A 12047-nucleotide genomic window follows, 5' to 3' on the forward strand; every position below is an offset into this window, starting at 1 on the left:
CGATTCATCTCACCGAACCGATTCACTTCACACGAATCAACTCCTCCCAATAAGTGAATTTACGGACTCGGTTCTCTACATATTTAATTATAATGGCAATGCTGTTTTGTGTGGAAGCAAATCTGTCTCATCAGACTTTGAAATATTACCACCTTTGAATTTGCAGCACTGACTTTTTTTTGCACTGAAATTATGCGTCTGAATTTTGTTGCTTTGAATTTAAGTCTTCAGATTTCCACCTCTGAATATTTTGCTTCACAATTATGCGTCTGAATATAATTGCTCTTGAATTGAACTCGTGAATTTTCAAGAACACGTTTTCACTGTTATTATTCAAGGGTTAATAAATTCAGATAAAAAAAAACAAGCTTAAAAAAATTCAAACAATATATTTCGAAGTTGCTCAAATTCGACAGACGAAATTCAGAGACCAAAATACAAGTGAAAAAAAATTCAGATACACATCCGGGTCACCAAGGATGAGCAATCGATTCATTTGGATTTTCATTTTCACCTTAAATGATGCAGTAGTTGCATTCTGAACACAACTTCCACACCGTGGAAAAACTACACGTTTAGCTTCCTTCCGCGGATATTATCTCTTTGTTCAAAGTGTCTCAAAAATCTGAAAGGCTCATTGAGGACACAATACAACAGACTATTGATGTCCTGAAGATGAAGAAATTTACTGTGGAAACTTTTTGTAATGGCCCTGTGAACATTTCCACGATATGGAAATTGTGTTCGTATTTCGCTATCTAGCGGCGACAGAATGCAACTAGTGCACAATTTAACGTGAAAGAGAAAATCCTAATAAATCGATTGCTCATCCTTGGTGACCCGGATGTGTATCTGAATTTTTTGTAACTCGTATTTTTGCATCTGAATTTCGTCTCCCGAATTTGAGCAACTTCGAAATATATTGTTTGAATTTTTTTGAGCTTGATTTTTTAAAAATCTGAATTTATTAACCCTTGAATAATAACAGTGAAAACGTGTTCTTGAAAATTCACGAGTTCTATTCAAGAGCAATTATATTCAGACGCATAATTGCAAAGCAAAATAGTCCGAGGTGGAAATCTGAAGACTTAAATTCAAATGCAACAAAATTCAGATTTCATAATTTCAGTGCAAAAAAAAAAATCAGTGCTGCAAATTCAAAGGTGGTAATATTTCAAAGTCTGATGAGACAGATTGGCTTCCATAGATTTGCCATTAGCAAGAATGCATACAATGCCAAAATGCTGTACTATTCTACCATTATTTACCCTTCTATCAGCTCCTCTTACCATGTAGATGCACTTTGTAACTCAACAATTCAATCTAATTGGTATCCATCGGTATCTCTGTATACCTTGTTATTCCATTTCACCCTGCTTCCCACTGGTTAGGACCCCCACTTAACAGGTATTATTCAGGTGATAGATCATTCTCAGTGCTGCAGTGAAACTGGCATGGTGCTGATGTGTTAGCGTGTGTCAGGCTGGGGTGAGCTGATCAGACACAGCTGAGTCTATGAGTTCAGAAACCAATAATATTACACCAACAGCGTCCTGTGGGCAGCATCCAGTAACCACTAATGCAGGACTTGAAGTTGATAAACACAAACCATGAAGCAAAAACTGAGCTGCATATTATTGGTCTGACTTTGCATCTACAGTGTGTAACAACAAAGGAACGTCTCAGCCACAAGCTGACATCAAAATTAGTTTGAATTAACACTGTCAACATCATATTTATCTTTTACTCTAATCACAATACATTAGATCACAGTCTTTTTCTGATCATATTAAAAAGCGCTACTTGCAATTTTCATTACAAACGAGAATAGTTTTTTTTTAATCATTGGATGTAGGGCAGTTACTGAATCATAAAAGCACTCACAGCCACATTGGTTGATATTGGTCTTTTCCAATTGATCACAACTTAAATACTAAATGCCATAATGCACACCGCAGTAAATTTTGCCATTTCACCAATGCGTATTTTGCGTACATTACAATGATTTGGCCTTAAAATAATTTGCAATAAGATTAGCTAAATGCATACAAATGTGCTGAATATCAATGAATTATGGTATAAGTCTCTGAACAGTCAGTCAGCAAAAGCTGTTTTTCACCATGGGGCCATCCAGAAATGTAGTAGAATTTAGTTGCCTTTATTGCTTTCGATACAAATCTGTCCAGAAAAGGCACAGAATATTTGGTGCCAGTAGCCTTTCTCAAGACAACTTGCAAGAGGGTTTTTTAAGCAGGTATATTTAAGTCAGACATCAGGATTTCTACTTTTCACCAACAACCGTGACAGCCACAGCCTTCATTCACAAAACCAAGAATACGTTTAAAACACACTGAACTGCCTAATGATTTTGGAGGAGCCGGACAATCTCAAGGTTAACACACCTCTTTGACTTGCTTTAAACAGCTTATGCCTGGTCTCTGATCACGGACTACCAAAGGGAAACAGGAACATTGAAATGAAAGGTTAAGCTTTTCTGCATCCAAAATATCCACACTAAGGAACATAATCCAGCTTTAACCACTCCACTGAATATTCTCCATGCACTTTCACAATCACAGTACATTGGACAGTTTGATTAACATTATTTTTTTGGCATAACATTTGCTTTTTTTTAGCAAACATCTAAAGAACATCTTCTCAATATTATCTTCTCAGAATGTTTCAATGGATATGCTTTATCTAAACAGAGGAGGAACTATGCTGCACCAACATCCTGTACCTTCCGGCTAGGAATCACTTAAGGAAAAGCAAGTGCCAGTGCGTTAAACACCGAAACATAAAAAAGAGAGACAAGATCTCAAATGTAAACCAACCGTGAACTGGAGGCTTACAAAGTGAACTTACAAAACGGGTATTAACACACTGACCAAGACACCCGGAGATGCTAAATAAAGCAGTGTTCTCTAGGAGAGGTCAGTTTCAAATTCAAAAGGTGCTAATCTTCACATCTGCCATTTGTCAGCAACATATTTCCTGTCAAAACAAACTCAACAGTTGACAAAAAGTGCTTAGTACAGTTTCAGGTCTATCGACATTTGCTTTAACTGATTCGCGATAACTGAAAGAGTAGAATGTATATGCACGTAGAAGCGATTTCTGTCACCCAGTTTAAAATAAGATCTAAATGAAAGTGTCTGGCTGCTAAGCTCTCAAGGGGATTAATAAAATAAGCCTCAAACAAAAAGGCCTGAAATGGTGTAACTGGTGTAATTGGTTCAGCATAACACTTTAACACAGCTGTTACTGCCCCGATGTCAACAGTCCAAATTATAAAGTGATCAGTAGAACCTCCAACTACAGGAATATGTTCTACTGGAGTGAAATTTGTTACAGTAGTTTAGCATTTTAGCTTATCCAACATACCTCAACTAGAAAACACAAGAATGCCTGCTTCATTTCATGTTCATGAATTTATCTCTAGATCATTAGATCTCTAGATCATTCTGCGGGCACATGGCAGGATTTTACAGCCCCAAACTTTGATCTGTTGATTGCAAAACCACAAGACAACTTTTGCTGGAGCTGTTTGCTATTCTGCTGTTTCTTCAAAGACCCATCATGATAAGCATTTCCATATACTTGCCATATCCACTGATTTACTGGTTGAGATTTTCTAGGTCTTTATTACAGATTGAAAGTGTCAGTGTATCCTTGAACAAATTTAAATACGTTTATATTAATATCTGTGATTCGGTGTGCCTGTGCAGTATCCAGACTTTCATGACATTTGTATGAAAATGCTTTGACATTTTAAATATTGCATTTCCAGGAACACCTCAGTTTGTCATTCAATTTCAATGTGCTGTCCATTCCAGTGCAAAGGCCAAACAGGAATCTGCCGCAGTTATCCTTTTTCCTTGTTCTCCCCCGCCCCCCAACATGTGGTCATTAGTCCTGTTAATGAGGGCAAAGAAATAGAATATCTAAAAAGGACAATAACAACCAAAATACTTTTGTCTGTTAAACAGCTCAAAAAAATGAACGTATGATTAAACAAAACAACAGCAGAGACAGATCAGAGAAAAAGCCAGTCAGTAGCAAGAACAGAGAGGGCACTTCTTTGAGTTCTCTGTTCAAATGTGGTATGTGCATGTGTATATATGTATTTATTAAGCTCCCATCAGTTTTGAAAGCCAGCATCCAGCAGCAAGAGATGGCAGCATTTTAGCTGGGAGTGATGTCCTGGAGAACTGGGCTCCCACTGGAATCCTCTTAATTCCATCAGTTCAGCAGCACCCAAACTCCACCTGTACGGCGATGAAAAAAAACAAGCCAAATGCTGTTCCACTGACAAGGGCTCAGTGTCCTCCGATCCACAACCACCCTAAGATCACTTAACAGGGTTTTAGATGAGGCAGGATGAAGGTGACACTGCATGGTTCAATCAAACCCTACCTCAAAGGGCTTTTTAAGGGGTACATATTTATTATGCTGTCTGAGGCACCCTCAGCCTACACCCCTTAACCTTGACTTCCTTTATATGTTCTCATCCACACACATTCTCATTCTCTCTGTGGTCGCGGTATTGAGGGACAAGGAAGGGGGTGGCTTCAGGAGAAGACACTGCTCTTGTTCAGCTTGCAGCAGCACGAGCCATCAAGTCCTCCAGAGCCTTGTCCTGATCGTTATTGTGCACTATCAGAACTTCTTTAATGGCATCTTTCTCAAAGCCCATCTCACCAAACCGCGACATGAGTTGCAGGAACTGCAGAGCCTGAAATGGGAGAGAAACAAACATTTTCAGAGTAATGTATTTTTAACTGAATGCTTCTGTATCAATGAGAAAGCAAAACTTCAAGAATCTATTTCTAGTTCAACTTGTTTTTGTTCCGAAATACTGTCTTTGTATTATTTTCAGTTGTATATAGGGTCTAAATTATGTTTTTATTTACACAGCATCCCAACTTTTCTGGAAACATGGTGTGTGTATATAAAAAAAAAAAATAACAGTCTAAACTGAAAGTCTTTCATACAACAACACATCTGTCTTCAAAGGTTCTAGCAGACAAACCTTTTCCTCAGAACACTGGTACATCTCCAAACACTCTTCCACGGCTGTGGCATCAAAACCTCTCTCACATAGACGACTGTGAATAAAAAGGTACTCCAGAATCTGTAAATAAGGACATAGGACAAAACCTTTAGAGAAAAACCTGCAACAGTAGCAGAAAAACGGTGCTTTGTTCTACTCTCTGGTACAGGCTTCTATTATCTTTACAACAAGATGGTATCCCATTCATAAGCCAGTCCCAGCATTTACCAGAACTTTCAAATTCCAAAGAATAACATCTAACCTGTTCAACATTCTGCCCATGGCTGCGCATGGCTTTGAGAACACCCTCATAAGAGTAGCCCATGCCCACTATGGTCTCCACACATTGCCGCTCGCTAGAGGAGAGGCTGAGCAGCGCACCGCTGGCTGATGCTGGGTATGATGGAGGGCCAGCTACAGAGACAGGGTTGGACTATGGAACAGAAGGACGGTTAGTTTTAAGCTACAAGACATTAAGAGCTTGAGCGTCATACTTAAAATGGCCGTTTGCATGTAAATCTCCACTGTACATCAAGGACTGAATAACTTGAATCTAAAATCTTATATCCCTTCCTATGATTAACCTAGTCAAACAAACCTAAATTAATGCATGATCTAAATTCAAGCAAAGAGGTCTAATTTATGTGCTGGAGCAAGGAAATCGGTGCATTGTACAGGAACTGAACATTGTATGGCCCTAGTGAGCACACATATTGAACAGCTGCAGCTGTGACCGAATACCTGCTTTGGTGTTCCATTTGGAGCATGGCCTGATATCTCCCCAGGGATTGAAGAACTGGTGTGTGTTGTCGATCTCAGCAGTGAAGCTGGAGTACCATTAGGTAGGTGACATGTGTGAGATGCTGGATACATGTTTAGGGGAGGCTCTGAGGGGGAATCCCCTGGGTCCGACAGCTTAGGAAAAGTCAGAGAGCGAATGTTGCAGGGACGTTCAGCATCAATTTGTCCTCTAGGAGCAACTACACCACCACCACCTGACCGCTCCAAGTCCAGTAGCCCTACTAGTCCATTAGGTTTATGGAAGAGGGCCGATTTGGTCTGTAGAGGTGGGGTGTTGCTCTGTGAAGGAGGATGTGGTTCTGGAGGAGTGGGATCAGAAGCTGAGATAGACTGTGGTTGGCTCTGAAGGATGCTGCGCAACTCTTCTTTATCATCCAGCGTTTTAAGCTCCAGTTTATCAAAAGGGTCCTCCTCTCGCTCAAAGTCAGCCAAGTTTAGGCTCTGAGGGGCTGGGTTGTTGCGTGCTGGTTGTGCTGGTCCAAAGCTCGGGGCAGGGAGTGGGGTCAGGATGTCATTGTGCCGAAGACCTGCCAGGACAGGATTCAGAGCAGGTGGGAGGAGGTCTTGTTCCTCACCAGGATGGGTTTTCTTTCCTCCAGCCAGACCAGCATCGTTGTCCTGGGAAGCAGCATGCCTGTTTTTCTCCGATTCTGCATGTCTAGACTCCGCTGCCTGAGCCTCACCTGCTCGCACTTTCGCCAGGTCCTCCCCCCAACGCACAGTCAAATTCTCCAGAGAGAAGTCATACTGCAAGAGAACATACAAATTAATGATTTAATCAAATAATTAGGTCTATGATTATAGTGAATTATATCTGCTTGGTTGATGATTTGGTTAAAGGAATACTGGCATCAAAACCACGTTTAGGATTCTCAGAGGTATTCAAACTGGGCATTTACTGTACACCAAAAAAAAAAAAGCAGGCCAAAATGTCTACTTTTCATTAAATGTTGATGTTTCTCCACCAGTAAAATATGAGACAGCGACATCAATAACATCCAAATAGATGCATCACCATAAAAATCAGGATTTATACATATTCACATAAGTGTTTTTAATTTTTTAACCAGACTGATGTGTTCATCACATTTAAGAATAACAATTTGAAACAAGCACTTCACAGAACTGGCAGGTAACTCACTAATAAAAATATAATAAAATGCAACACAAGGGGTATTCAGTGCTTCTGCATCAATGACCCTTAGACTGACCTGCATATGTGACAGCAATGAATGACAGTCAGGCAGACAGAAGCCAATGGGCAGACCCACTTTTGCCGGGCAGCGAAACCTCTCGTTGATTTTGAAAGGAACATCATCAAGATAGCTGATGGGTCCTAGAAATAAGGGTTACGTGAAAGGAATGACATGAAATATTATAAATAGCCAAAATCTAGGTGTGAAGAAGCCAGATACATTGATAGATGATGGAGTGACTCACCATTGTTGTGGGTATCTGATCCAGACTTCCTCGCAGCCATTTAGAGAATCTAACGAAATGGAAAAATAAATAACATTTTAGTGATTCAAGCTTATGACTTACTTCTCCCACGGAATACATACAGCAGCAGCAAAACACAATCTGTTAATTTAGAGCAATTCTACCAGCCAACCACAATGATCCAGTAGTCAAAATGGTACACTCTCTTATCATGTGAGAACATAATGGACAACCAATCTCAAGAATGTCCACTGTTTGTACAAAATAAATGAATATGTTTATTAAAACTAAACACTAAATCAAGTATCTGGGGGGAACTTACTAAAATGCAAGCTTTAATCAACAGAAAATATACCATTACTATAAAATATCTCCTAGTCTCCAAAATAACCAATATGCAGCATCCACCTGGATGATGGAACAACAGCAACCCACTCCAGTACACTCACCACATCAGCTATTATCCTAGATTCACACCAGAAGGCCACAAATTGTTTAAGGTGTTTAACATTTGTCTATTTTAGACACATTCTGGGACACTTTTGATGTTGCTTATGGACATACATGGATCTCAGATTCCATGATTGGTCGGAGGACCTGTCAGAAGCAATCATTTAGTTTTGTCGCCTCTCCATTTGCACAAAATAGAGAAAATCTTGACATTGTCACTTGTCTCTCTACTGCCTAATTCTCAAAGGAAGCACTGGTGGCCTGCTTTGTTGCTGTTTGTCTAGTGCAAATGAGGGGTAAGATAGAGAGCAGACACGACAGAGTAAGAGTTACGAGGGAGCAAGTATAATTAGGATAAACTAATTTACATACACAGGAAATATTCTCAATCTTATGAGATACTAATATAAGGCTTACAACAAATGTATTTTCAAACAATTGCACTGCGGGAGAAATTTTCAGCGTCTAAATAAAATCTTTGTGCTAGCGATGCAGTTCATTGTTGTCGTTTCCTACGTTGGAAGGGTTTCTGATGTCAGTGTTGGAAATGACCAAGTCAGCTGTCATCAACCCTTCTCTTGTACTGACATTCTGTTAAAATCAACCATGTTGTCGCTATCAGTGTCTGTGACTAAAAATCCATTGTCTTTTGATGTGAGAGGGTATCAGACCATTGCTAGCATACATTTGTGAGAAACGTCTCATTTATGACCATGTATGAATATACATATGTAGTTTTTAAAGGGCACCCTATCACCACAACTGTGGAGAAACAGAATGTCAGTGAGCTTCAGTAAAGTGGAGCAGTTCCCTACACACACACACAACTTTGTTTACCTCCTGATGTTGTCCAAATCAGCGGAATTCCCCTTTCAGCTAGCTTATCTACAGCCAGCTGTGCGCAACAACTTTCAATAATAACAAAAATGAGATCAGGAGCCAATGTTAACGTGACACATTCCCTACAGTACAGGAGAGGAGGCCAGATCCTCCTAGCTGAGCAGGTTCGACTTGTTTACTTTTGCTACTGTAACGTTTCTAATATGTACTTTAACCTTTAATATCAACATACCATTCGGGGTTAAAGTGTGTTCGACCTTTCAAAAGCTCTTAAACATGACAAAAAAAGTTAAATTCACAGGTGAGTGTCTTCTGGCGAGAATCAAAATCCAATTTCAGCAGCTAGGCTGAGGTAACAGTTGAGCTTCCCTAAACAGAGGCCTGAGGTTGGCTTCTCAAGCACAATTTTCTGTTCCACCTTAAGTAGTGCAGCGGTTGACGTTACGTTCCGATGCGGTTGCTCTATTTAAGGTGGACGACAAAATTATCTAATGGAGCGTGGGGACGTCAAGAGGAATAAATTATGCTACTGGTGACAAAAATCGCAGAGTCCGTCTTCAGACATAAAACTTTACGTTTCAAAGATGTTCTCCCTCTTATATAAGATTTATCCGGTACTTCTACAACCCCGTCCCCGAAAACTTGGTATCTTATTCGTATTTTATGTTCCACCTTAAGTGATACAGCACTTCCCTAAGGCGCTCGATGAATTGCTCCATTATTTAAGGTGGATCTGAAAATTCAAATAAGGTGCAAAATACAGCCTCGCTAAAGCCACCGCCCCTATATGTTAAATGTCAGCGTTTAAACCGCGCGGTTACCACGATCTGCTCTGTCCCGGGTCTCCAAGAACTCTTCTCACCATCCAGCCAACATTCACCGCCCGATAGAGGCTCTGCACTCACAACTATTACAGAAAACCGAGTGAGTTTCCTGCTTCATCGCGGGTTGCCATCTTGCGCCGAACGGCCTCCCCTTCTCTGACGGACCCGCCTTCCTTTGACTGACAGCGGGCTTCACCAATCAGACCTCAGCATTTAACATGTTCACAAATAGGGGGCGTATGGCGTATAGGGGGCCCCTGTCAATATTTGAAGTCTTAAAATATATTCTTATTAAAATATTTTAAATTCCCCTGGCTTCTCTCAATTTAATTAAAAATACTCTCAGTTTAAAAATGCGTTTCCTTAATTTTACAAAATAATATGCCCTCAATTTTTTTAAGCGATCAATTAAATAAGGTCTCATTCCATTTGACAAGCTAGAAGGAAAAAAATATTAATATGTGAATTCATTATTGAATTGAGAGTACACTTGAGTTAAACTGGGAGGAGTTTTTCTCACACCGAATAACAGAATCAAACATCTGCGAGCAATAGAATACTGTATAAAATATTTACCTGGAAAAAAAAGCATTTAAATGTAAAACAGTTATTGTGAATTGTATAGGATTTATAACAATTTTTAAACATAAAATTATGCATTCTAAAGAGCCCATATCCTACTGAACCTCTACATCATGACTGTCCCTGGATTTTGAATTTTACACTGTGAACATCTGGATTTGGATGGAGTTTTAATGTGCACATTATTTTAGACTCCACTGATGCTCAATTTGGAGCAACACACATTGCCTTCTAGGTCATATCTCTTTCAGGAATACACCAAGCCACATTCTGAATGAGTTACAATAATGGATCAGTTGGTATGGTTAAAAGGAAAGGTAACACAATGGTGAACATGCTATTTATTCTATAGGCTACTTTTTATGGAAAATGTTGCTTGCATCAACATGTGGCAACCTTTGTTGGTACATTGTCTCTCCTATAGTTTGTATATTGTGTATAATTTATGTAAATTATATGTACAGTGTAGGGTGGCACGGTGGCGCAGCAGGTAGTGTCTCAGTCACACAGCTCCAGGGGCCTGGAGGTTGTGGGTTTGATTCCCGCTCCGGGTGACTGTCTGTGAGGAGTTGGTGTGTTGTCCGCGTGGGTTTACTCCGGGTGCTCCGGTTTCCTCCCACAGTCCAAAAACGCACGTTGCAAGGTGGATTGGCGACTCGAAAGTGTCCGTAGGTGTGATTGTGTGAGTGAATGTCTGTGTGTGTTTGTGTTGCCCTGTGAAGGACTGGCGCCCCCTCCAGGGTGTATTCCCACCTTGCGCCCAATGATTCCAGGTAGGCTCTGGACCCCCCGCGACCCTAAAATTGGATAAGCGGTTACAGATAATGGATGTACAGTGTATATTTCTAAAGTATTATAAAGACACCAATAAACAGAAACTATTTTATATATTGTTTACATGGCCAATAAACACAAGGTACCCTTTCTGCAATGCTTTGAATTAGCAGTAGTAAAGCTAACTTGACCTACTTATCAGCCATATGATTGGCTTTTTTTTTTTTACTACTGATAAGTAAGTCATTCATTCATTATCTGTAACACTTATCCAGTTCAGGGTCGCGGTGGGTCCAGAGCCTACCTGGAATCATTGGGCGCAAGGCAAGAATACACCCTGGAGGGGGCGCCAGTCCTTCACAGGGCAACACAAACACACACAGACATTCACTCACACCTACGGACACTTTTGAGTCGCCTATCCACCTACCAACGTGTGTTTTCGGACTGTGGGAGGAAACCCACGCGGACAACACACCAACTCCTCACAGACAGTCACCCGGAGCTGGAATCGAACCCACAACCTCCAGCCTGGAGCTGTGTGACTGCGACACTACCTGCTGCCCATAAGTAAGTTATATTGCCCTTAAAACCACTAAAGTCCTCCTTCAATGAATTACGTGCTACAGGGCGTATCATGAAAGAAATAAGTTGCATGGTTGGGCATTTCCATGACTGTAGTGTCCCAGTGATACTCTCAAACAAGCAGATTCAGACAGCAAGGGTTTCTGATGTCATAAAACCACAGAACCAATCCTGTTCACTCATGACCTGCAAGTTAGGGGCATAGATGTGGTTGGAGAAGGAAGTTGGGACTAATTACATAATAGCAGATGCACATGAACTGAATGAAAGTGAAGACGTAGTACTAAACAGTTTAAAATGAACACTGTGTAAGATCTGGGTGTTTTCTTCTGGGGCTCCCCCATTGTAATTCTTTTTTACAGCACTATACTGAAATTCATGGGGAACGCGGTGGGTTGGGGGTCTTATAATGCTAGCAGTAGCAACGACAGAGGTTCTTTTCCCCCTTTTACAGGTCAGTGAAACATAATGATTTTGAAGCTGTAATTTTAAGGTAAAAAAAAATACAACATCGTGTCCCTTTAAGACAATTAAAGGATTTTGTTTTTCTCTTTGAAATAGTTCCTAAATATGCAACTCAGATGAAGAGGAATGAGGTTTCGGGGAGTATACTTTAAAACATTTTCTTTTATTTTTTATTTTCTTGCCATGAAAACAGGACGCTGTGGTGTGGGGCGAACGAGCGTGGTGACGTCACG

At 40.3% G+C, this 12047-nt stretch overlaps 1 protein-coding gene across 4 annotated transcripts; it reads right to left on the minus strand.

Annotated features, from left to right (window-relative positions):
* Positions 1–1790: 1790 nt before the first annotated feature.
* ubap1 (ubiquitin associated protein 1) lies at positions 1791–9600 on the minus strand. Of its 4 annotated transcripts, none has more exons than XM_066646275.1 (7): positions 9406–9600; positions 7295–7343; positions 7066–7190; positions 5795–6601; positions 5316–5486; positions 5033–5134; positions 1791–4735 (listed from the first exon to the last, which is right to left on the minus strand). In XM_066646275.1, the coding sequence occupies exons 2-7, from the start codon at positions 7332–7334 to the stop codon at positions 4595–4597; spliced, it is 1386 nt and encodes a 461-aa protein (XP_066502372.1). In that variant the 5' UTR covers positions 7335–7343; positions 9406–9600; the 3' UTR covers positions 1791–4594. The 4 variants fall into 4 exon arrangements, with proteins under 4 accessions (XP_066502372.1, XP_066502373.1, XP_066502375.1 ...); XM_066646276.1 differs by having other exon boundaries at positions 9447–9571; XM_066646278.1 differs by having other exon boundaries at positions 9490–9557.
* Positions 9601–12047: the final 2447 nt, after the last annotated feature.

This window comes from Hoplias malabaricus, chromosome 15, assembly GCF_029633855.1.
Source record: "Hoplias malabaricus isolate fHopMal1 chromosome 15, fHopMal1.hap1, whole genome shotgun sequence".
Classification (NCBI taxonomy): Eukaryota; Metazoa; Chordata; class Actinopteri; order Characiformes; family Erythrinidae; genus Hoplias; species Hoplias malabaricus.

Coding starts and splice junctions, on each gene's coding strand:
- ubap1 (XM_066646275.1), bottom strand. CDS start 7,334: ATGGCTGCGAGGAAGTCTGGATCAGATACCCACAACAATG. Junction 7,191..7,294: donor ATCAGATACCCACAACAATG/GTGAGTCACTCC, acceptor CCTTATTTCTAG/GACCCATCAGCTATCTTGAT. Junction 6,602..7,065: donor CATTGCTGTCACATATGCAG/GTCAGTCTAAGG, acceptor GTTCTCTTGCAG/TATGACTTCTCTCTGGAGAA.